This window comes from Pantherophis guttatus, chromosome 2, assembly GCF_059756535.1.
Source record: "Pantherophis guttatus breed Tessera chromosome 2, ASM5975653v1, whole genome shotgun sequence".
NCBI classification, from domain to species: domain Eukaryota; kingdom Metazoa; phylum Chordata; class Lepidosauria; order Squamata; family Colubridae; genus Pantherophis; species Pantherophis guttatus.
Window position 1 is genome coordinate 146,718,383 of NC_142064.1, and position 26,353 is coordinate 146,744,735.

Below are 26,353 nucleotides of genomic sequence, written 5' to 3' on the forward strand. Positions count from 1 at the left end.
TTTGACACTGATAAGCCTGGAGCAATCTATTACATTTTTGGCATTGAGACTTCTACCTCAGACAAAATAGTTAATAAGCTTGAGTTCTCGAACACCCTGCTCCTAGCAGTGCCATTTCTCCATATTTACCCAGCTGTACAGGAATGGGTCTAGAACTTGGATTCTACAGTGCTGTTCAAATTATTGCATAAAAAAAACCCCAGCTATCGTCTTGCTCATCTTCCTTTTTTTCAAATATGTCTCTACCAAGTGCTGCGGGCAATCCCTGGACCTCAGTGGAGCCCTCTCTGGAATAGCTGTCCTCAATATCCCTAGCATGCATGGGGGTTCCAACCTTTGGGGTGAGACCAAAAGACCTTTGGGGGAGGCAGCGGCACGTAGCACAGCCGGAGGAGCAGCACAGCCTCAAGTCATCACTGAAGCTGAAATCCTGAAGAACTGTGTACAAGGTGAGCCAGGAGAGTGGGTAGATGGTACAAAATTTGGAGCTTTGTAGATTGGACGTTAGTAGTAGGTATAACAGAGAAAGGCAGGCATGGCTTGAGAGGGTGAATGAAGAATGGCATATGATTTCTAAGAGGCCAAGCTAGATTAATACTCTGCTGCCCTTTCTGAAACATTGCTGTGAGGACTTTCTAGGGGAGTTTGAGATGATGGGGTGACTTTTCTTACCTTTGGCTTTCCTCCCTCCAATTCCCTATCCAGATCTGAGTGATCGACGGATGGAGGTGGTGGGCCTGGAGGGTGTGTTTGAAATGGGACAAATCTACACAGGTTTGAAGAATGCAGGCACACGGCTGGCTAAGTGCTCTGAGATCACCCTGAAGTAAGTGGGCCGTCAACTCAATGGATGTATTGTCTTCTCTTGTAGTTGCTGTTTGGAACGCTGACAGCCTTTCCTTCAACTTTCCCAAAGGGGGCATGTACATGGCCTTGATACATGTGAAATAATAATGATGTCTCTGTGAACCTTTAGAGTAAATGTCTATTAATGGTAATTGACACGCTTCTTAGTTGGGCTGAGTTGAATCAGTACCATTATATAGAATGACTCAGTGAGTGTTCTTAGGCAGCTATTATCCCCAAGCTTCATCCCACCTCCACATCTGCCATATGAGACTAAGAATACTAACCATAAAGATTGCTGCTGAGAAATGCCCAGCCAGGCTGGCGGGGGAGGACTCAAGTGGGGAATGAGTCTTGAATCATTGTGCAATTACAAGTGATCTAGGGCTGAGCTCCTGACCAGTCCATGGGACTTTATTTATTTATTCCCAAGTGAAGGCATGCAGTTTGTGAAGATTCCTATATTATAGGCAGAATACAATAAAGTAGTTAGCGAACTCTCCACATGTGGATCTGGTTTCTTGCACCTGACAATTGCTGTGATAATATGTGATACAAAGATGTTATGGTGCTGGCTGCAATATAGACAGATGAAGGCAGGAAATCAGTACTAAGGTGCTCCATATTTACTGTCATATTCAGTATTTGTTCTTTGGATAATTACATGAGGACTTCTATAAAATCTGAATATTCATCATCTCATGTCATTCCTGTTTTTCTCATGTCCTTTTTGCAGAACCTTCAAGCATCTTCCCATGCAAATCGATGGAGAGCCATGGATGCAAGCACCTTGCACAGTAAGCACTTCCTAAGGTCATATTCTGCAGTATGTTTTGTAGCGTTGGGTATGAGGACCTGTTTTGGTGAAGCCGTAGAACTCCTTATCATAGAAGGCTTGCTGACCAGCTCAAGGGCACAGCCGGTGCTTTCTGGTAAAATCTGAAACTTACAATGCATGAGTTGCCGGTATATGAAAATTGCTAGGAACAGTTAATGAGAGGACTTTATTACTTTAAGCTAATCTACCAAGGCAGACATTTCATGAAAATATATGTAAGCTCCACTGTTTCAAATAAAAAATGATTTCAAGATGTCCATCAGCAATGGACATCAGCAATTAAAAGCTATCAAAAACCGATGAGTTTTTAAAACAGTCTAGAAAGCAGCTACAGATAGGGGCCATTTGCCTTCTGAGGGGAAATTTTATAAAAGAGGGCCACTGAGAAATGTTCGAACTGTCTCTTGAGTGGTCAATAAAAAGGCTTTAAGAATGATCTTAAAAGTTAAGTCAGTTCATGTTATGTGAAGGCAAACCTCAAGTTTCAAATGATCATTGGCTACTCTTTGTACAGCCAATAGAACATTTGTACCACCATCCCCTTTCTTACAACACAGCTGGTGAGGGAGCATCTGGACAAGGAGGAATAAATGATTATTTCCAACAGTGATCTTTTATCAGGATTTCTGCACGCGAGCAAGAGAAAGTGACTGCATAATATATTTAATCAGATCATTTTAAGTGCTGTTATATTATGCAAATTCAATAGCCTGAGCCTTTCTTAGACTAGGAACATCCATCACCACCAAGATCTCTGACTTAATTGTGGATTTACTTATTCCCCAGTGGCCTAAATATCACACGTTCTTGGAATAGAAAATTAGCCCTCTCTCTGCCTGAGCCTACCATTTTTGTTAGATTTTTTTTTTTTTAAGTTTTCAGTTAAAAAAACCTAGAGAATAGTTCCAACTGGGTCATTGCAGATTTTATAGGACATTTTTTCTCAGATTTCCCATATAAATACCCAGGAAGTGACAGCCACCATAAAAGCTGGTAGGCTGTTTTCAAATTGCCACTCCTAGCTAATTGAAACAAGCCACCTTACTAATTAAATAGTTGCCCAAGACTAGCAGCAGGCCCAGTGGGGATTAGTCTGGTGGGTAGGTTCCTGTCCACTAAGAAGACCAAACAGGCTGGCTACTGCTAAGTAGTCCTTGAAATCACCTGGACTTAAATTAGTGTCTTAATGATCAACTAGCTGGTTTGGAAGCTCTCTCTTGATGGATTGATGAAATGCCATCAGGTCAATGTTGACTTGTAATGACCACAAAGAGACCTAGCTATGTCCTAGTTTGGTAAGAGGAGATACAACTAGACAGTGGTTTGTCTGCTCTAATCATCCATAAACTGTGATATGGGGTGTGTAGATGGGCAAGTAAAGGGAAAGGCCCGAGGCCTGCTCTAAAGTGTTGACACATTTTGCTCCATTTTTCTTTTAGATCAGAATAATTCACAAGAACCAAGCTCCGATGCTCATTGCACCGCCTCCCCGTTCCTCCAGCTTTTTTGGCCTGAAAAAGGGACCCCAGGAGACCTAAACGGGGCTTTGTTCCTTTCCAGGAGCAGCTGCCTCCACCGAAATGCAACTTTGGGTCCTTGGTTGGGGTATCCTGCTGCTTTGTGCCACAAGGAGAGCCCTGTTCCGTCACCACCCTCCATAGCAAATTAGAAGAAGCCAAATTTCTGTGTAGTACATACATGGCAAGGCGAGATCTGAATTCTTAGCTTTTGCAACATACACCGGTCTTGCCAATTTCCTAGTTTGGAGCAGGAGAACTTGGGCTCTCTGCCCTGTTAGGTTTTGCAGCACCTTGTGATTTGGTGGTGCCCTCAGGTTTCCTGCCTGTGCTAGTCTCCCTTTTAATGTGTGGATGCCAAATTCTTCCTTTTTTGCCCACTAAAAAGCCTCTGTAGATTGCTACCTCTTGTTGTTCAAATTCTGCTCTTTGTAGATTTTGCTTTTTGCACTTGCTGTAACTACTGAAAGACAATGGTGGCACCAGCTGTTCTTTCCTTCCCACTCCACTTCCTTTCCTCTTCTTTTTTTTTTAATTTATTATGATTCCATGCCAAGTCCTTCCCTGTACAGTTTTCTCAGAAGAGCTTCAACATGGTAATAAAGGGCTGGACTTGGATATGTTTTTTCCACTGTAATCTGTTTTCTTAGCTATAAGCAGAAATTAGCTGTCACCGTATTTTTCACAGTATAAGACGCACCTTTTTCCCCCCTAAAAGGGAGTGAAAATTTAGATGCGTCACACCAAATGTAGCACCACCCACCCACTGGCCCCCACCCTTTGGCTTCTGCCTCCCAGCAATTTACTTCCTTGCAGCAAGCAGCAAGAACAAACAGCTTGTTTCAGTTTCAGCGCAGCCTAATTAGCACAAGTTGATTGGATCTGCCTCCCAACTCTCAGCTGTTTTGCAAAAAAAAAAGCCTCTGCTGCTTGCTGCAAGGAGGTAAATTGCTGGGAGCAGATTTTTTTTTACTTGTGCTAATCAAGCTATGCTGAAAACGAAAATGAAAGTAAAGCAGGCTATTTTCTGTTTGCTGCAACGAGGCAAAACTGCTGGGAGGCAGAAGCAGAGGCAGATTTCTTTTTCTTGTTTTCCTCACCAAAAAAGGTAAGTGTGTCTTATAGTCCAGAGCATCTTATACTCCGAAAAATACGGTAGATGGTGGGTGTCCCAGTTGTTAAAACCTTATCTGCGTTTTGGTCAAAGGTTGTAGAAAATGAGACAAGGCATATTACCAGATTTCTGACCCACAAAAGGTAGTGAAATGGAATCTCCCCATTGGCTCATTTTAACTTGCTATTGTGGGAGCACAATCTCAGTCAGGCATCACTATATGGGCATTAAATAGTAGGGCAGGAGCAGCCCTTCAGAAGTCTTGATCTTCAACACCCAATCAACACAGCCAGAGATGAATGATGTGTACAGCAACTTCTGGACAGCCACAGGATTCTCTCTCTCTCTCTCTCTCACACACACACACACACACACACACACACCAAGTTATGTGCAAACTGGCTTTGTAACTGCTTGCAACTGTTCAGCAGGATATGCACAGAACATGAAACATCCATGCAATGTGTTGCAGTCGTACAGAGGATGAAAAATTGGAGACCAGCACATTTGTTGATATATCTGCTCACAATGAAAGCCTTAATTGGATTTATAAAGCTGTCGGCATGGATTTGCTGCTTTTCCCGCTTTCCTTCACTATACTGTGTGCAAGAAGGTAATATAAGATTACACAGGAATAATAATAACAAGGTAAAAGCAAGCATTATAGATTTTCACAGTTGCAGGTTCGATGTTTGATTTAGTCATCCCAAATTCTATCTGTCAAGGACTGGGATAGTTTTTAGTACCAAGTGTGCAAAAAACTTGTTCAGTAAGATTAGGGGACACTGGACAATAGTCAAGAATGTTTTTCACAATCAATCTTATGAAAGTCAGAAGGCTACCTTTTTATTTTGTTATAACACATTGTTTATTCCTTTGTGGCACTAGGATTATGCTCTCGTTTGGAACATACCCTGAAAAATTAACAGAAGATTCCCAGCATTCTCCAATTGAAATTTCTAGGCACACAGCACTGCAGTGCAGTTGTGCTGTGTAAAGGCCCAACGTGTTGCAAGACACCCATAAAAAGCAGAATATGATGCAACACAAAAAGTGTGGAATAGCTTAATCCCCTCCCTCTGAAATCATCCTCACCTTTTGCTAATTTTATCACCCTAATGCCCCAGATCTATCTTTTAGAGGGACCAAGCTTTAGGTCACCTTGTTCTAAGACATCAGTGTGGTTTCTTTGTAACTGTGTCCAACCATTGTGCTTTGTAAACACTGGTTTATAGCTTAGCTCAAACTCAATTTCATTGAGGGCCACATCAGGGTTGTGTTTGACCTTGGGGGGCCGGGGTGGGCCTGTGGTGGCCCGAGCGTTCTGCCAGCAAAAATGGGCTCCCGGGCTCCGTTTTCAGCTGCAATGGCCTCCTGGAACCCTCTGCCAGTGAAAATGGAGTTGGGAGTATCTCCTGTGGCTTCTGCAAGCTCCATTTTCAGCTGCAACGGCCTCCTGCAACCCTCTGCCAGTGAAAATGGAGCTTGGGAGTGACGCACACAGCCCTCCTGAGCTCTGTTTTCACTGGCAGAGGCACCGCGGGCTGGTCCTTTGCTGTTTCCAGGGCAGCCTTGGGGGCCAGGTCTAAGCACCCCGTGCGCCAGATCCGGCCCCCAGGCCTTGAGTTTGACACCCCTGGCTTAGTGTGAACCCAGCCAGTGTGGTTCAGTCAACAAAGGGTAGCTGGTGGTATATGAACCATTCTGTCCCTCACAATTTCTTCAGTAAAACTTCCACTGCTGGAGTGTTGTGCAATAAAGAAGGAAGGCTGTGGCTTGTTAGACCTGGTTGTAATGTATTGTTTTTGGCCTGGGATGGGAGATCGGATTTTTTGTTTAGTGACTCATAGAATGAAACAATGGAGCTGGTGTCTGTATTGCAAGGCCATGTGGGAAAACCCATTTTAAACCACAGATGTTTCTCACAGAGGTACAATATGCTGATATCTGTGGTTTCCGAGATTCTGGAAACCACTTTGCCTGTTTTCATGAGCTTGTAAACAAACCCTGTGTTTGTGCTCATGTATTCCCACTTGAATCAGAAGCCCTGCACAGCCCTAACCTGGTTAGAATGTCAGAATGTAACTGGGAGACCCGGTTGACATCCCATTCTGTCAGGAGCTACACTGAGAGTTCTGAGATTAAAATGGAAATAAGAGGCAGATGGTCAAGGGATTCCAGAGAAAAAGCACAATGTAAGCGCTGTTCATTACCGATAATGAGGAAACTTGATATGTTATTTCAGTGTGTTTTAAAAACAAAATCGAATACAGCTCTCAACGTAGCAGCATGAACTGGGAAAACAAAGGGAACATGGAAACAAAACCATTGGAAAATAAAATACATCAGATAGATAATATTTTATGGCCTGTTGAGCAAGACAAGGCTACTTAAAAGAGTTAGCATTTACAGAGATTTTATTAGATTTTATTGGACTTAAAGATGCTTCTGTGTTGTTATGAAATAAGGAATGAATCTGAGCACTTGCATCCTCTATTCAAATTATAGAAGAGTATGGCATGGGAAGTACTTGAGGGAGAACAAGAGATCTGTCTCAAACACTGTAGCAGGAACAAAACAGTGACACCAGCGTGGTCTCCATTCGGTGCTCTGCATTTAGTCTTACACAACCTTTATTCAGTCTTGGTGATAGTAACAGAATAACAGAGTTGGAATGGACCTTGGAGGTCTTCTAGTCCAACCCCTTCTTAGGCAGGAAACCCTATACCATTTCAGACAAATGTTTGTCCAATCTCTTCTTTAAAGTCTACAGTGTTGAAGCACCCAAAACTTCTGAGGGAAGTCATTCCACTGATTAATTGTTCTAACTGTCAGGAAATTTCTCCTTAGTTCTAGGTTGCTTCTCTCCTTGATTAGTTTCCATCCATTGCTTTTTGTCCTGCCTTCAGGTGCTTTGGAGAATAGCTTGACTCCCTCTTCTTTGTGGCAGCCGCTGAGGGGCTAGAAGACTGCTGTCATGTCACCCCTAGTCTTTTCATTAAACTAGACCTACTCAATTCCAGCAACTGTTCTTTATATGTTTTAACCTCCAGTCTCCTAATCATCTTTGTTGCTCTTCTCTGTACTCTTTCTAGAGTCTCAACATCTTTTTTACATTGTGGCAACCAAAACTGGATGCAGTATTCCGAGTGTGGTTTTACCAAGGCATTATAAAGTAGCATAAAAACTTCACGTGATCTTGATTCTATCCCTCTGTTAACGCAGCCTAGGACTGTACAGTAGTACAGTATTAAAAAAGTTTTAATCCATTTGGAACTTGGGCCCTCACAAAATCTTGAACTATTGAATTTAATACTTTATTATTATTTATTATTAAATAACAAGTGTGATTAGAAACCCTCATGAGCCTGGAGCCATCTGAATGGGTTCGACCACTGCTTTCACATTCTGGAACCAGCTTGACCAATGAGCACAAGTCAAGGATGCCTGATGAGGGAAGGGCTAATTAGCAAATGGAATAATTTGTATACCAAAAATTGGCATTGTGACCCAACTTGGGCAGTAGTTTGCACTGCTGAAGAATTAGTTTCACACCCAGCCCAATTCAAATAATAACTTTTTCAGCAATTGTTGCTATGGTGAATTATTTCTACCTTGGCTGTAAAAAGTGCTGTGAAGCTAATTTATTTTTTTAGGTTCTCGGGGGCTTATGGGTGAGTTGTTGGTCAGTTTGTGGGAACACTGACCTCACCCTCCCTGTAACCACACCAAGCAGGGTTTTCCAGGGGAAAGGGGCTTGGCTGACTTTTCAAAACTTCATATTAACAACATGTGGGATTTTTGCAGGCAGCCAAATGAATGCGGTAATGCGGTATGAAATAAGGACATAAGAAAGTAATATATTTTACTGACCTATAACATCATGCAGTGTGTCTAATTTTCTGATATCACATTCTTGGCATCTTAAAGTAGAGCTGTAATTTTTTTCCACTCATTTCTGGAGTTTTCAAACTGCTTTGGGGGTTTTCAGGAAGAACCAAAACCACCTTACAATAATAGGCGGGAATGGGACAAATCATCCCTAATCATTCCAAAATCTTCCCAATCAGAACTTTTTGTCAATTGAAATGATTTAAGTGACTTCCTGCCTTTGCACTTACCTCACCCTCAAGCACAAATAAGTAAAACTTGATAAAGTTCAAATTTACTTTTGCTGACGATACAAATGTAATTAAGCAGAAAACCCTCATCAGGATGAGTAGCAGAGGTGAAATTCAGCAGGTTCTGGAGAACTGGTAGCGGAAATTTTGAGCAGTTTGGAGAACCGGCAGCAGAAATTTTGAGTAGCTTGGAGAACCGGCAAATACTACCTCTGACTGGTCCCAGAGTAGAGTGGGAATGGAGATTTTGCAATATCCTTTCTCCAAGAATGAGGATTTTGCAGTATCCTTCCCCTGCCACGCCCACCAAGCCATACCCACAGAACCGGTAGTAAAAAAATTTGGATTTCACCACTGATGAGTAGCCTTGTTGCACAGTCATGTCAGTTTTTGTTCTTCTCAAAGGTTTTGTTATAGGGCCATGCAGAAAGTCTTAATATTACTATAGCAACATGGCTAATCTGCTTTTGGTGGTTATTGTTCCCATGTGGCTTGTAGCTGCTAATACAGATGTCCATCTGTACTTAGAAAAGGCAAGACCAGCTTTAGATTACACAGTGTTAGTAAACCAGTCTTAGATTACCAAACCACATATATCATTTTAATTGCAAAGCCCCTTCCCCCAATTTCAGAATTTGTAAGGAACTCCAACGCTATATACCGTTTCCCCCGAAATAAGACATCCCCTGATAATAAGCCCAATCGGGCTTTTGAGTGCATGGCAATAAGGCCAAGCGCTTATTTCAGGGTTCAAAAAAATATAAGACAGGGTCTTATTTTCGGGGAAAGACAGTAACAGTTTGTCTTCACATATTGAATTACTCTGTGTCAAATTACTATTCTGTTTTGGAGTAGGAGTAGTTATGGCCTTAAATGGCTTTCACTCTAACAGATGGCTCGCTCTTCCCACTGCATTCCACAACTTTTCCAGAAATTTAGGACCGCAGCAAACCCTGCTTTGCCTGCTATCCAAGAAACCCTAGGCCAGTGATGGCAAGCCTTTCATGCTCGGCTTGTCCAAAATTTGGAAAATGCTTCACTTGACTCTGCTGGTGTATCACCCCCCCCCCAAGCAGGACAAACACTTCTCCTCCCTAGGCCACCCTGAGCAGATACACTTGGTGGCAGCTCAGGATGGGCATGAAGTAGAGGCCTAGCCACCTAGGCCTTCACTTCAGCCTGAGTAGCACCACCACTGCCATTCAAAAAGGCCAGCATGTGCCAGTCCTCAACAGGAGTGCAAGCCTTGGGGAACGGTGTGTGCCACATGGCCCAGAGTTCCCCAGAAAACTCTGTGAGAATGGGGCCTACTTTTGAGAATAGTTGTCGGATGTTGATGAACCCAGAGTGTCACCCAAAACATGGCGTATCACCTTTGATGCATGTGTCATAGTTTTGCCATCACTGCCTTAGGCCTAGACCACGCCCTGACCTGGGAATTATTTTTCAAATAAATTGTAGATTCCTTTGTCCTCTCTGACTTGCCTCATATTGCTCTCTTCCCAGGCATCCAATTTCAAAGGAATCTCTGAAGTTTATTCTCTGATTGTTATCTGAAGAATATGAAGTGGTTGTAGATATTAATGCTCGCTTTATATCAGTCTGTCCTTTCTCCTGTTCTCGGTACTAGCACCTCTTTTTGGAAGAAACTTTTGCAGAATTTGTTTTGTGAAATGCAGCCACACTTATTCCCACTTTCACCTCCAGAATTGCCCAAGACTGCTTTTGTGTCTTGTTTCTCCTCCTCTTTCTGTCCCCTGGAGCCACCAGGATCCAGTTTGAGCTCTGTTATCTTGCTCACAATGCAGTGCCAATGAGGCAGCTGGAAATCCATTCCCTTATGAGATGGTCTCTTGGTACTGACCAGTGCTAGAACCTAATTCTAGACTGTCCTTCAGCTAGCAAATGGGATGTCACAATTTGACTTCTCTTCCCCACCTAAGTGGCTCACCTTGCATAGACAAACATCACACTGAGAAGTAGTCCATCAAACTCTTGATATATTTGTTCATGGTGTATAAAGGAAATACTGTGTTTTTAAAGAAAAGATGGACAGACAAAAATTAAAAAAAAAATACAGAGATGCTCCATTGGCTTAAATGATACCAGCCTGCATCTTGTTGGTTCTCTCTGGGTTTGCATGACATGGGTTAAACTTAATGTGCCTCTTCCCTGGGAAATGCTTATGCATAACAGCAATATGCTACTAAGGATGTCTTAGAAGCAGATGTGAACCATTTCATTTGAGTGCTGTCACTTTGTGCTGCTGGTTCCTCTTTTTTTTTTTCTTTTTCTTTTTTCTTGTTGGAAAAAATAAAAGTCTGCAATGGCTGATTGGTGATCATGCTGGTGCAGACAAGATAGAGATGATATTATTCTCTCTCATATCTTTCCTGTCAGGATTCACTCCCCCATCTAGTTTGGGGGCATAGAAAATAAAATGGAGTCAGAGTTTTAATGCAGCCCCATTTTTAAGGGGCTGTTTAAGAACATGGCCAGTAATTGATGAACAGGGTTAACCCTCTTATCATTTGTTAGAAGACCTGGCCAATTGTAGGACGTTAATTTAGAAACTTAACAATCCCAAAACTACAATGCTGATTTTCTCCTTTACCCAACTAAGTATGTCAGAAAGCTGAATGAACAGCTGTCTTGACTCTCTAGGACCAGCATGGCATGGGCTGAATGCAATTGTGGTGCTCTAAAAATGACTACACTTCCTTCAGTGCTGTCTGTATCTCCCCACCCAGGCAGGCACTGAGATGGCACCTCAAAGTGGCTGAGAGTTTACTCAGCTGGCATCAGAAGAGCATCAACTTAAGGGAACTATAGGGGGCATGGTTTTCTTTCTGAGTAAGGGCTCAACGCGTTCAGTTTTTAGTTTGCAAAACTTGTTGACTTCCATTTAGATGACGTTGCCACTGAGCAAGGGGCTGCTCTCTCCACTGGCCCTCCGGCCAAACGCCTGGCCAAGGAAGAGGCGTGCAGCTGTGCGGTCAGGAAACCAGTTCCTTGGAGAAGTGCCAGGAGACATCATGGCCCGTAGAGGGATGTGTCTCAAATGCCTGTAACCAAGGAAGACATTAGTAACAATCTTGAGCGCATTGATGATGTTTAAAAGCACCCAAAGCATCTCCATGTTCCTTACTCTGCTTGCTCTTTTGAATAAGAACTCTTAACATTCTTTGTCTGGCAAAAGAGAAGAACTCAACCTGTAAAGATTTAGTCTTTTGCTGTTCAACGGCCCTATGAAGGATAAAGACCTCCACCAGGTGGACTCTGCAAAATGCCTGCCATAAACAATACAACAAGGGTGAACTGGCCATTCAGAGTGCTTAGTTTATAGTTGGAATCGTACCCAGAAGGCCTAAGGAATAAATTGCACGATACTATAAGAAGCCCTGTAAAAAGTAAGACAGACAATGAGATTAATCAATGATTAATGAAATTCTGGGGAGGAATATTTGTTATGTAGAAACTTCACAGATTAGATTAACTCCTTTGTTATGTCTTTAGGCAAATTGCCCTTGTTACTCTGATTTTACCCTAGTAAAGCTGCTCCATCTCTGCTGTTGTCTCCTTAAATGTCAAAGTACACAAAATGTAAAGGTAAAGGTTCACCTTGCACATATGTGCTAGTCGTTTTTGACTCTAGGGGGCTCATCTCTGTTTCAAAGCTGAAGATCCAGTGCTGTCCAAAGACGTCTCCGTGGTCATGTGGCCGGCATGACTAAATGCCAAAGGCACATGGAATGCTGTTACCTTCCCACCAAAGGTGGTCCCTATTTTTCTACTTGCATTTTTTACATGCTTTCGAACTGCTAGGTTGGCAGAAGCTGGGACAAGTGACAGGAGCTCATCCCATTACGCAGCACTAGGGATTCAAACCACTGAACTGCCGACCTTTCAATCGATAAGCTCAGCGTCTTAGCCACTGAGCCACCGTGTCCCTATTCAAAGTACCTAATGGAGAGTTTAATAGAGGAAAGGAAGTCTGTAGTTAGAGCAGAACGCATCTGAGGCATGCCTAGTTCAAGGATTGTAACTACAGGGCAAACCTTTGCTTGCAATCTTGGAGAGTCACTATCGGTCAACGTCCAGCCAGATATTCTTTTCTCTGTTCTGATGCAGTGTAGTGACCACACACACACAAAGGTTGAGGATGTATGTGGTGGTAACTTTATTGTCTTACATAGTGACATTATATAGTTTGTTACTTTCAAGTTACAGTGTACTTGGCAGCATCTCATTGGCTACAGAATCTTCCAGGTAACTAGAGTCATTGGTTAACCATTACTGCTTTGCTTAAGCACTTATAATGTTATCTAGGGTTAACACACATCCCACTTCCTTTCCTCCTGTTCCTCTTGTTTATAGAATTAGGGTCTTAATGCCATTTCCTGGCGCCTACATGTGAGTAACCTTCCTTATCTGAGGTTTGCCATCCAAGATAAGGAAACAGTCCTACACATAGCAGACTACAGGCTCCTACATATCCTCTCTTTTTATTTAATTTTGAGGGAACAAATGTTTTTGTATATATCGCATTTGACGAGGAGGCAGAAAAAGAGGAACAGGACGAAACATAGAATTGATGAGGGAATACACTGAATGAAACAACAGCAAGTAACTAACGTTACAATAATAATCACAGCATAAAAAAACAACTGCTTAAGCCAGGTCAACCAGTCAAAAGAAAAGGAAATAGCATGAACATTATTCTGAAAATATGATTGAAGTTTAGCAAGTTCATCTTCAATGGTTCTGTTCAAAGAGTGAAAATGAACAGCACATCCATGACAGCCAACAAGTTTACAAAAATCTCTTTGTTGTGCTAACAAATAGTCAATAGCAAAAAGTTGTTGGAGCACATCCTGATTCAGGTCCTCAGTTTCATGTTGAAGATCACGAACAATAGCAGCAGTGGCATTAATTTATTTCTCCAGGCGACATGTTAAGCCCAGGATAGAATGTCTATTTTCTTGAGCTATTATTCCAGGGTAAGCCCCTAAGGTGATCACCCCAGTAATAGCTCCAGCCACAGCACAGCCAAAGGTATTGAGAGAGGATAGTTGTGTATCAATGATAACTTCATCATTACATGTAGGACTTAATAGAGAACATCATTGTTGTGAAGAAGAAGAGAGAGCACCAATCTGCACAGGTAGGGAAAAGTAGCCAATAGCAGCACACTGATAGTTCTGAGGGTGTACATTGGTTGCATATTTGTCAAAAAAGAACCACATAGAAGCGTTAAAAACGTTAAAAATAGGAAAATTATCAGGATACATTTCAGGCACAATATTGGGTCCATACAAAGAAGAATTAAAGGTTTCCCAGAGCCAATAATAGTCAGTACAATAACTATAATTCCCTACTTTCAATAAAATATGTCAAGCCTTAGCATAATCATTCCAATTGTTAAGCCAAGTATGGCGAGCATAACAGCAAAAACATAAGCCTCTAGTATATTGATTAGTACAAAGATAACACCAATGAACAGAATTAAGTTTAGGATTAAGTTGAGTGTTGAGTATTATTCAAAGCAGTAACAACTAAGAGAAGACAAGAGAATACAAAAAAAGAATTGTGACAGAATTAGCTATAATAATAGCAAAAACAGCAACTAGATTTTCAGGAGTTTGAGGTAGATCAGCTTGACTCAATTGTTGTTGATCTTGTTATGTTGTAGCCTTCACTTGCTCCCATGTGATTGGCGAAGGTTGTTACTCAGGATTAGGAGCAAGACAATACTTTACTAGCGGTCTTGTCAGTGGTTCTATTGCATGAAAATGAACATTAACAGGAACATCTGAAAAAGAATCTACAAGAGTTAAATAATTCCAAGTAAATTGGCAGAGGTACCCCTAGGGTTGACCCCACTGGGGAACGGAATAGCTGACTGTTGGCAGGAGGGACACGCTCATACAATATCCTGAGCCTGTGCCAAAGGAATATGAAACTGTTTTGCCAAAGATTTTGCATTTTGATGAAAATATGAATGACTTTTCCATGGAGTAACAGATTACACATGCTGCTCCGTTGTCTGCAACAGCATTTCCTTCTGATAACATACCTGGAAAGACTGATGACTCCTAATATGTACAATATAAATTTAATTCTTTCTAATTTGTAAAACTTGCTGTAATGTCAAAAAGAGAGACAGAAGATCGTCATCCAAAGATAGTGTAACATATGCACTAGGGAGATTAAAAATCAGTTGACACACATACTGAAAATCAGAGATCAAATTAAAATCTGTTGAGAAAAAATCTGGAAAGCTAAAATAACAACAGACAATTCCGAACATTGAGAGAAAACTTTCCAGAAGTCCTCATGAGGATCTTTGTAAGCAATCACTCCTCTCGTTCCTCCCCCATCAGAAAAACAAAGAGCTTGCGGTAGTGGAGAAGGAAAACAATAGATGAATCATTAAGCAAATAAACCTAGGATCTGTAGACAGATGATATGAAATACAACCTACATAGTCAATTAAAGCACACTAAAGAAATAAATTATTCTGAAAATAAAAGTTAAAGTCAGATTTTAAGATAGAAAGAAAGATACTTATTAAGTCAGTTCCATTTCTTCAACAGGCTTAAGTACGCCCCAAGGTTATAATTTCAGCAATAGCTTAAATAAAAGTGTTGGAATGAAAAAGAAGCCTTTCCCTTTAAGGAATGAAAAAGAAGCCTTTCCCTTTAAGGATTGCTAGGAGGCAAAGCTTTCCCTTCTTGAATTCAAAATTCCCGGCTGGGAGATTGCTTCAAAATGATTGGAGGTCAGCTGCTTGAGACTGCAACATCAAATCTCTCCCCCACAGATTTACATGAATGGGGAGAATAACAGGCTTTAATTGAGCTGTGTGTTTGCCATTTGGTGCTGCGTCGAGCTGCTTGAGATTAGAATCAATTTATTGTTTATAGGAAGACAGACAAATAAATCAAGCAGTGTTTCGAGGTTAGCCTGTTTAAACTGTAAGAGTAACCCTTTTTTATATCCTAAAACATCTTTTGATTTTCTATGTGACCCTTTAAAGTCTTTTGAAATTCTTAATAAATAATTGTTTTATAGTCTACTCTCTGTTTTTCCTGGCCCTTTGTAGTTGTTCATTCACAATAATTATTCAGCTTGCTATTTCTGTGTTTTTCTTCTTTCCTCATGTGTTAAAAATTCTAGTTACTTTAACTTGATTTCTTTTCCTTCTTGGTGTTTTCTTTTCTTTCCTGTGTCCCATATCTTGCTTTAAATGTTGCTGGCCCCTGTAAATTTTTTCCTTCCTTTGTTGTGGAAAATAAGTTGGCTTCAGCTTCTTAATGACCCATTGAGAAAGGTGGGGGCTGAAACTCTGCTTAAGTTTCTGCTTTCTCATATCTTTCAACAAGGGTAAAACATTTTTTAATGGTAATGAGGCAAATAAAGCCATTTAATACAATATACTTTTTGTTGTTCTAAAACTCCCAATATTTTTATGTAGTTTACTAGGAGGAAATATTAAGAAATAACTGACAATTTCTATGAGAGATTCAATCCACAAATTAGATACTCAAGATGTTATTAATTTTCTCAACTGTAGCACATACTACAGATGAAACTATAATTAAATCTCCTGGCTTTTTTCTTTTTAGTCAATTCAAATAATGGATTAAGTCAATGCGTAGGTAACAAAAAATATGAGCCAATCCAATTAATAGTACCCAGCAATTGTTTCAAATTTACTAAAGAAATAACTTTAGGTAACTTTAAATGAGGAAAAGCCGGAGCAGAAAGAAAACTGCAACAGTTTATGTCCTAAGTACAGATAAGAAACATGCAGCTGTATTTATTCTGGTGCAATTTACAATCCATAGACACATAAACCATTTTATATTTCAGAAAGCCAATTAAGTTATATTTTTTAGTTCCAATTAAAATATCATCCATACGATGATATACCAAATAAGATGGAAATTTCTCACGAAATGCTGGCACAAAGTAGGAGAATTAAGCATGCCCTGTGGTAAAACACACCAATGATATCGTTTAGTTGGCATGCTATTATGAAAAACACCACACGGGGACAGTAAAGAGTCACTTAAGGAGAAGAGCCATCATCCAAAATCAATTTTGTATTTAAAAAGAAAGGAGGTCCCAACCCCAAATATTAGTATGAATAACAAAGGGTGAAAGGAAGTAATAGAGAGGATTAAGCAATAGAGGATCGATCAGGAAGAATTTGAAGAAGGTTCACCCAAGCCTGAATTAAAAGAGTTCCAATGTAATCAGAATCAATAACACCAGTGACTACAAAGCACCCCTTTTTATGAGAAGGTAGCTGGAGGAAGCACAGTTTGAGCAGGAATTGAAGCAAATTTTTCTTTATCCTGTGGTTGAAATGGAATAGTAAAGAAACAATCTTTTAAATCAACCACCAACAATTGATAAAAACTAGGAATTAAATTAGGATTAGGAAGACCACATTGCAAAGGACCCACTAAACCAGAGGGAAAAGAGCCCTTAAATTGAGAAGGAATAAATTTAACTTCCAAAGGAAATTTAAATTCCACAGATTCCTGAGTTATTAAATCAAGCCCAGCATTACCTGCTATGGCTGAAACTGCGGAAGAGAGACTAGAGGAGGAGACATGGGGAAGGCACTCTTTTGTCCCCTCTACCAAGCCTCTCACAAAATTACCACTAATACCATAATCAGTGACAGCCTTTTCTCTTAAAATTTGATAAGGCAGTCCTTCCCATTCTGCAATCTGCTGTCCTGCCAATTGACCCTGGCCCTGATGATATTGTACAGGACATACAGACAACAATTCTGCAATTTCTCCCCCAGGCATGGAGGAATCCTGTTTACAGGATTTTACCATCTTCTGAAAAGAAGACTGAACATCAGAGTTAGAAGGTTTAGTAATCTGATCTATGTCAGTAGGAGCTGAAAGAGGCAGAATCACATATTCTGGAGAGGAAGGAGGACAGACAACAGCATTGGAATAACTTGGAGGTGAAGGAGTTAAAAGAGACAGTTCAGCAATTCCAAATTTTTCCACTGCATATCTACATAAATGCCATACCTGCAAAATCTCTACCTTAGCTCTTGGTTCAGTATGTAAAACTTTCCCAATTTTTTCCCAATCAGATAATCTTAAAGACCCCTTTTCAGGATACCATAAACACTTATTTGCAATCTCCTGGACCAGCCTTAAGAGACTGCATTGTGACACATCAGTGTGATTTTTCTTAAGTAAATAGCTTAATTCTTCAGCATGCTTTCTTTGTTCCTCAGAAAGCGAAGAGCCCATACTCACAGAAACCTTTAGAAGGTTGGAGAAGCCACGATGGCTGACGGTGCACCAGTCCTTGCCGGACGGAGTAAGGGTCCCTGTTCGGGCGCCACTTGTAGTGACCACACACACACAAAGGTTGAGGATGTATGTGGTGGTAACTTTATTGTCTTACATAGTGACATTATATAGTTTGTTACTTTCAAGTTACAGTGTACTTGGCAGCATCTCATTGGCTACAGAATCTTCCAGGTAACTAGAGTCATTGGTTAACCATTACTGCTTTGCTTAAGCACTTATAATGTTATCTAGGGTTAACACACATCCCACTTCCTTTCCTCCTGTTCCTCTTGTTTATAGAATTAGGGTCTTAATGCCATTTCCTGGCGCCTACATGTGAGTAACCTTCCTTATCTGAGGTTTGCCATCCAAGATAAGGAAACAGTCCTACACATAGCAGACTACAGGCTCCTACAATGCAGTAACTTAACATGCTCCAAAGATTAATCACCTTGCTATTTCAGATCCATCCCAGATGCCATAAGGACTTGATTTTTGTGGATGAGCAGCAAAAGCACAGATCCCCTTGCATCATCTCCTAGCCAAAGCAGAATATGAACATTAGGCCAGGATTCAACCCGCAGCTCTTGCGCTTGGTTGGAAAATGTCAGACTGTCCTATCTTCAGTCAGATGTTAGTAGCTACTCTAGCTCATAAGTTAGTATATAATATATATACATAGTACGTTCACTCCTGCCTAATGATGAATGACCCAGATATGAATGGGAGTAGACCAGTGATGAGTTGCCCCTGGTTTGGACCGGTTCACAAGAACCGGTAGTAAAACCGGCGGGAGGCTCCATCCACTGACCCGGACATCATCATAGGTGATCTGCACATGCGCAGAAGAACGCACACGGGCACGATGCGAACCAGTAGTAAAGGTAAGTAGAACCCACTCCTGGAGTAGACTCACCGATAGGTATAGATAGCAGCTCCCACGGCAGCAATAACCAGCATTCCTCCAACTACAAATGTTATTTGGGCTGAAGCTTGATTTCTTTCTGCTATAAGAAACAGAGGAATTGATATTTAGTGGTGCTTATAATAAGGATCGTGTGCTGTTCCTTTAAAAACATGGCACAAACCATTCCTTTAGAATAGGCCTATATTTCTAATGGAAAAATCATCTTGATTGTGAGCAACTCTACCTCAACCTTGTCATACTTCACAAAGGGTGATAAACCAGGAAGAAATTGGTTAACGTCTTAAACCATAACACAATTTATTTATTTTTAACTTAGCTGTGTGTTAACTTAGCCACTGTAGTTGTTAACTGTGGCTTAGAATGATGTATAAACCCAGCAGTGGTGGGTTGCTCCCAGTTCGCACCGGTTCGCTAGAACCGGTAATAAAAATTTGTAGTAGTTCGGAGAATCGGTAATAATATTGGCTGGCTACACCCCTGAACCAGTCCCCAGCCCAGTCGCCGCTCACTTACCCTGCCCACCTTATCAGAGGCTTTTTTTTTTAACTTTTAATAGCATTTTTTCTACAACCTCTTCGGCCGAAAAAATGCTTTTAAAAAAAATAAAAAAAGCCTCTGATGATCACGTGGCTCAGCTGGGATTGTCAGAGGCTTTTAAAAGCATTTTTTTCTATAACCTCTTTGGCCGACCCAGTCACATTACCCCCCACCAAGCCACACCCACAAAATAAGCCACACCCACAGAACCGGTAGTAAAAAAATTTAGAACCCACCCCGGAAACCCAGCCATTGTGTTTGGCCTCTGGTTGTCAGCATACTAGAACAAGGGATTGCAATAAAACTGCCAATAACATAAAGAGAAACAGAAGGAACATTGTCTTATAGAAGACTTAGGTCACCCTAGAATAGTGGGCCTTACTCTGAACGCTGACTTGGGTGCTGGCAACAGCCAAGGTGTTGGCATCAGCCAGTGAGATGTTGACGCAGTAGAGGCCAGATTGGTTGAAGGCCTGGCGCAAAACAAGCTGGCAGTCTGGGCTTGGCTGAACAGGATTGCACACACTCTCCTGGACTATCACACAATCAGGATCTGAAACGGTTGTGCAGACTTCTTGGGGGAGGCTACAAGTGAAACAAGGCTATTGATTAGTCCATCCATCAAAAAAGGCCAGTTCCCTTCCCAGAATCATACATATGAACACTCCCCTTGGCAAGATTTCCACATGACTGCTATGCTGTTCAAATATTGCCATTCAAAAATCTTTCCCACCACCCACCATTTTGAGAGGGGCTTGTTTCACAGCTCCTGTTGCTCGATGTCCAATATCTTTTCTTTCTTCCCATATGCTTCAACCACCACTTTAAGAAGGTAGGAATCTATCAGAGTCATTATTTTCAGCTATGAAACCTACCTTCCCTGGCAGGTCACAGTGAGATCTACTGCATTCTCAGCAATAGTGGGTGTTAGTGGTATTACCTCCACAATTTCCACACTCTCTATGCCCTCTGCAATAAAAGAGAACACAGACGTGTTTATGCAGCATAGATGTCCTATATTTCCCCACCCCACTCCTCACCCTCTGATTCATTCCTGTAGAGGCCTTTTAAACCTGGCCTCTACAAACCAAAGTTAATTGGAAGAAAATGTTTGGTTTTTCAGGTAACAAGGACATGGTTCCAATAGAAGAGACTATTGGTAGCTCAGGGTTGAACTGTGGAGTCTTTGATACTCTCTGAACTTGATTATTTGCTTGCAGATGTTTTATTACCTAGCAAAGTAACATCAGCAGTGCACAAGCAAACAACCAAGCTCAGAGGGCACCAAAGATGGCACAAAATGGACCTGTTTTTAGATTTGGAAAACAGAGTGTGGAATGGGCATTTTAATTTTCACAGAACACCTTGTGTAACTTTTAGCCCCAGACATGTCATATTACTCTTACCTTCTAAATGTGCTCTGACCAGAATTCTCTGCTAGCTTTGAACTTAATTTGTGGCAACGATTGGATTGGGGTAGACTGTCTTATGGTAATTACATTATTCTGTCATCTTCTAAAGATAGATGGCTCTGCATGTGGTTTAGATCCATCCTCCTTGCCCAATGATGTCCAACAGCCTCTGGCCTAATTGGTGTGGGTGCTTAATGGTTCCTATTACCCATCATTCCCTAGACTTACGGATGATGTCCAGATTAGTGGCAAAGGTTCCATAACGATAGAGGAGGCATCCAGGGAGTGCCTGGCGTTTCACCAGAAGCTGCACCACATCTCCTGCGATTGTTCCTGTGGCAGGCATAACCGAACCCACTGGATTGATGGCTGTTGTATCTTCAGAGGCATCTACTGAGGAAAAAAAATACTGGAAATATATTATAATATTCATGGATAAAGGCTTATTAGTATTCCCCCTTAGCTTCAGATTGTCTCCATCTCAAAAATAGTATTTGCTGGAAAGAATAGCCATAAATTTAATGGACTGCCTCAGAAATTGAATAAATTAGTCCTTTCCAGATGTTTTGGGCCACAACTTCTGACAACCCTTGCCACTGGCTCTTTCCCAGGGCTGATGGCAATTGAAATTAAATCTAGAGGATACTAGGTCGCCTACTCCTGTCTAGGATAAGTGACAGGAATACAATAACTAATTAGAATAGGTAAGTGTTACTAAGGCATAAGGATGGGGAGAAACATTAAATATTTGTCCTGACAAAGTCTGTCCCTTTTGTCTGTCTGTCTGTGTATTTATAATGTCACAGATACATATGCAAGTGGTGGTGCTTATGTTATGACAAGTTTTGCCATTCTGATGAAACATCTGGATTCATCACAAACCTGATGGTTTCAGATATATTACAGTTTCAAGAAACTGTCCTAGCATTAGATGGGATCAAGTTGGGAAGAGTAATAGTAGGACATTCAAGAAAAGGAACACTATCATGATGTCAGCCCTTCAAAACAGTCCAGTCTAGGAGAGCAAAGTCATGCAGGCCAGTGGTGGGTTTCAAAATTTTTTACTACTGGTTCTGTGGGTGTGGCTTGATGGGCGTGGCATGGCTTGGTGGGCGTGACAGGGGAAGGATACTGTAAAATTTCCATTCCCACCTCACTCCAGGGGAAGGTTACTGCAAAATCCCTATTTCCTCCCAATCAGCTGGGACTCGGGAGGCAGAGAATAGATGGGGGTGGGGCCAGTCAGAGGTGGTATTTACCAGTTCTCTGAACTACTCAAAATTTCCGCTACTGGTTCTCCAGAACTGGTCAGAACCTGCTGGAACCCACCTCTGCTGCAGGTTAATACTGGTTTTATTATAAACTCATAGAAACAGAATCTTGGAAGTCTGAAAGTGCTTCTCCTCTTCTTCCTTTTATCTTGTTGAGATGTTTTCTTGGATTACAATTCTGGCCTGGACTCGGTTTTCTTTTATCTGATCAATGTCTTGGTAGTGACTCTTCTTTTTGATCCTCAAGGTCATTCTTTCTTCCCATTGCATATGCTTTCTGCATATGGGTTGAAAACCTCATGTCCAGGGGTGAAATCCTCCCGGTTCTGACCGGATCGCCCAATCAGATAGCGAGGGCAGCGGGTGGTTCGGAGAACCGGTAACAAAATCCCTGGGGCCCCCCCACGCCCAACTGAGCCACGCGATGATCAGAGGCTTTTTTTTTTTAAGCATTTTTTCTACAACCTCTTTGGCCAAAAAAATGCTTTTAAAAGTAAAAAAAAAGCCTCTGATCATCACGCGGCTCAGCTGGGATCGTCAGAGGCTTTCAAAAGCATTTTTTCTACAACCTCTTTGGCTGAAGAGGTTGTCAGAGGCTTTTAAAAGCATTTTTTAAAACAACCTCTTGGGCCGAAGAAGCTGTAGAAAAAATGTTTTTAAAAGAAAAAAAGGCCTCTGACGATGTTGTCAGGCAACTCAGCTGGGAGCGTCAGAGGCTTTTAAAAGCATTTTTAAACAACCTCTTCGGCCGAAGAGATTGTAGAAAAAATGGTTTTAAAAGTTAAAAAAAAAGTTGGCCACGCCCACTCAGTCACATTAACACCCCCCCCTCAAGCCATACCCACAGAACCGGTAGTAACAAATTTTACATTTCACCACTGCTCATGTCCCTCAAATGTATCTGAACCACAAATCCAGCATGGCCAGCAGCAAGAAATACTCTGAGCAGTATGTGGAGGGCCTCATCTCTGCTCTAGAACTGCCGTAAAATTACAGTTTTAATCAATCATAAACAATAATTAATCAATCAGAGGAAACTTTGTAGAAGCTTCAGATGGTCTACTGTTCCCCAAATTGATTTAGATCATTCACCCCATACTTTTCTCTACAAATAATTTTCCATTCTTGGCTTCTAAAACTTCCTATGATGAGCCCCAAGTGGGATTCTTTCTCTGTTCTGTAACTCTGCCCTTCACATGCAGATAAAGATAGACAGCACAGCCAAAAACAGCAGGCTATTCTCAGAGGCACAAGGAATCTCTTGCCAGGCCTACCTGCTGCCAGAGACACTAGCTATGATAAAAAGTGTTGTTGAAGGATACCTGAAAGGATAGTTGTAGATGCAACGGGAGACAAAACAGTGGGTTCTGGTGTCCCTTGATCATTCTCAGGTGCTATTGTAGATGAAGAACCTGGAGCGACAGAGCCTGGTGGAGATTCAGATGCTGCTGTAGATGCCATGGTATTTGGGAGAGATGCAGACATGGCAATAGTCACACCCTCAGTGCCTGCACTGTCTTCAGTTGCATCAGATGATGCAACAACTGCAGGTTCCATAGAAGCAGCCGCTAAATCTGTTTCTTCAGGCCCAGCACTGATGTTTGCAGCAGGAACTGTGGCTACAGATGTTGCCTCTTCAGTTACTGCTGGTGGTACAGTGGAAAGGACTGAAGTCACAGAAGCCGGGACTAAAGATGCAAAAGATAGATGGGTTAGAAGAAACAGAATGAGAGGTTACGCGGGAAAGGTACTAAACGTAATTTCTATAGGACAGTTGCAACCTACTAAAAGACTGTACTGGAAGACCCAATTCTTCTGCTATAATTCATAACATGTTCCATTAAGGTCTGGCGTGAACCCTGCATTTTATTATTTTATATAAATCTCCCCGTTCAATTTAGCATAGGCTGGTTGTTGATGGAATAACCTTGGCAATAGGATTGCTTCATGAACCTGGAATAAGCTTTCCCAAATGGACGTTCTCAAGATCTATCAGGCTGTGATTTATGCAGGCCCATGGGAATCCAATACAGATAGGTCAGCAAAGGCTAACAAGGAATATGAGTGCCACCCAGAATATGGAGCATCAAGGATAGTTTTTGCCTGGAAAAATATATATACTCAAAAAAAATTCAGAAGCACTTTTGTGGATTCAAGATTTTAAAACCAGAATATAGATCAGGGTGTCCAACCTTGGCAACTTTAAGACTTGTGGACTTCAACTAAACATGGCTGTCTAGGGAATTCTGGGAGTTGAAGTCCATAGGTCTTAAAGTTGCCAAGGTTGGACACCCCTGATATAAATGCTTCAGGTCCTGACATTCTTGTTATAAAAATGCCTGAATAGTGTTCTAGTGTGATCAAAATGAGAAATTATCCAAATTTGGAAAAAATTTAGGAGCAGAATAAAAACTGAACTCTTTTTCACCTCAGGAACATTTGGTGTTTCCAGGTTTTCTTATTTACTTTAAGAAGCTTCCCCAAATCTCAGCTGCCCTTGAAAAGGATTCTAAGGAATCCTACCTCCACCCCATTTATCTATTGGTCCTTTTTATCCTGTTTGTTGTTAATGTTTTAACTGTTAATGCCCAACTTAAAAAAAAAAACATTTTAACCTTCTAATTGTTTTATTCTTCTATTTAGGACATTATAAACTGCCCAGAGGCACTTGTTAGTGAGATGGGCAGCAAAACAAAGACACCAATAACAAACAAGCATTCCCTCAACTTCTTCATTCTTGTTTGGACTCATCTCCAGGTGTGAAGTGAGAGTGAGATTACATCATATAAAAAAAGGCCTTTAATGGTTTTGAAGATTAGAAAAGATGGACAATTTAGCTAATCAACAGGGGACCCCTTCATATCCCATTTTTTTCTAGAAGAGGTTGAAAAACATTGTTCAATTTTCTACTGCTGTAGTACAATGTTGTTGTTCCACTTTCTGTTAAAAGCTCTTAACATTTCTACCCTGGACCTGAACATTCATTCTAGACATAAAATGAATTATGCCAACTCATTAGCTATATCCAAATTTATTTGAAAAGTACATTTAGTCTTGGTAGAGAACCTGTTTTTGAAATATCTGACAATAGATGGGATTTTGACGAAAATCAGCTAACCAGATGAATACTTACCAGAAGTCACAGCCTCTTCAGTGCTTGCCCCAGTGATGCTATTTATAGTGGAAAACACACTGGAAGCTTGAACCGTAGTTCCACTTGGAGCGGTGGTGGGCATGAGGGTTGTGGGCATGATGAATGGGTCTTCTGAAGTACTGCCTCCACATGAAGCCACAGGAATGGCAGCCTGAACCACCACGCGAGGGCTGAAGGTACCAGCAGAAAGGTAGGTGTGAGTGACCATGGTTGATCGAGAAATCAGGGTCCCACTCTGGTCACCAAAATCCCAGGAGTAGGAGATGTCGGCATCATGGAGGTATTGACTAGGGTCATGGAGCTGCACAGCAAAGGAGATGGCTCGGTTTCGCACAAAACGATTATCTGTCTCATCAGTATCAAGAAGTTGTGCAATGTTCACTTGGAATGGGATCTGGTCTGGGAAAGGAAGCAGAAAATCAACAGTGGGCATGGAAACTTAATTTGGAGAGAATCAGCAATGTGTGGGGTTCTTGGTGCTCTCCGAGCTTGGTTGTTTTCTTGCAGATGTTTCACTATCAAACAAGGTAACATCATCAGTGTGGCAGCTTTTCTAAAACAAATTTGCTCCATTCCTCTCAGGAATCCAATTTGCTTACTCCACAATTAACTGTCTTGTTAAGACAGTTTCTTTTCGTTAATCAAAAGATAGCTGGGATTAGTGTACAAAGCAACCTAGCCTTTCTAGCTTTTATTATGGAACCCTTGGATATCTTTTAGATGGCTAAGTGCAGAAGGCAGGAGACAATGTCACATAATCCCTAGATTTATCAAGCACCCAGCCGAGTCCATTAATATTTACCCGTGATGCTGAACTGAGATGAGGTACCACCAATAGGGATGAATTTCTCACGTCCCCGGTAATGATAGACTGCCACATTCATGGTATAGGAGCCTAAAGCAATATCAGCTGTTTCAATGGTCAATGAGGAGGTGGGACCATCTACCACTTGCCAGTATTGCCCTGTAGGGGGAAAAAGAATATGGGAGAAACGCCAGGGTTGAAAATAGTAGGCATAATACTTCCTAAATTGAGAAAAGAAACTGTCCTTCCTCCTGGTGTAATTTAGATCAGAAGTGGATGCTTTCCAGATATGGCACCAGCTCCTTCAATTCCCAACCTGCATGTCCATTGACCATCTTTTTATTTGAGAAGCCTGGAGAAGTAGTTAAAGCTTGGTAATAATAAGTCCCTTTTTCAGTTGAGAATAAGAAATAAAATAGGAATGTAAATTAATGCAGTAAGACACTTAAGAGTCCCCATAGATTAGGTACTTATCAAA

General features: G+C 41.3%; 2 protein-coding genes across 11 annotated transcripts in view; one reads left to right on the plus strand and one right to left on the minus strand.

The window, feature by feature from the left end:
• The window catches only part of DGKA (diacylglycerol kinase alpha), a 92,446-nt gene extending 88,627 nt beyond the window's left edge, over positions 1 to 3,819 (plus strand). For all 6 annotated transcript variants that reach the window (XM_087888769.1, XM_034412586.3, XM_060688822.2 and 3 more), the window contains exons 21-24: positions 251 to 449; positions 706 to 826; positions 1,583 to 1,643; positions 3,124 to 3,819. In XM_087888769.1, coding sequence (XP_087744895.1) covers positions 251 to 449; positions 706 to 826; positions 1,583 to 1,643; positions 3,124 to 3,222 — 480 coding nt within the window. In that variant the 3' untranslated portion in view covers positions 3,223 to 3,819. The remainder of the gene's footprint in view (positions 1 to 250; positions 450 to 705; positions 827 to 1,582; positions 1,644 to 3,123) is intronic.
• A 6,600-nt stretch (positions 3,820 to 10,419) lies between these two features.
• PMEL (premelanosome protein) overlaps positions 10,420 to 26,353 on the minus strand; it is a 32,374-nt gene continuing 16,440 nt past the window's right edge. For 2 of the 5 annotated variants that reach the window (XM_087888771.1, XM_034412588.2), the window contains 8 exons: positions 25,873 to 26,034; positions 25,050 to 25,469; positions 23,239 to 23,604; positions 20,874 to 21,035; positions 20,109 to 20,202; positions 19,616 to 19,818; positions 18,685 to 18,775; positions 10,420 to 11,501 (listed from right to left, as the gene is read on the minus strand). In XM_087888771.1, coding sequence (XP_087744897.1) covers positions 11,342 to 11,501; positions 18,685 to 18,775; positions 19,616 to 19,818; positions 20,109 to 20,202; positions 20,874 to 21,035; positions 23,239 to 23,604; positions 25,050 to 25,469; positions 25,873 to 26,034 — 1,658 coding nt within the window. In that variant the 3' untranslated portion in view covers positions 10,420 to 11,341. Of the gene's footprint in view, positions 11,502 to 18,219; positions 18,307 to 18,684; positions 18,776 to 19,615; positions 19,819 to 20,108; positions 20,203 to 20,873; positions 21,039 to 23,238; positions 23,605 to 25,049; positions 25,470 to 25,872; positions 26,035 to 26,353 lie in introns of all 5 variants that reach the window. The other 3 variants (XR_015732841.1, XR_015732840.1, XM_034412587.2) reach the window with 3 other exon arrangements.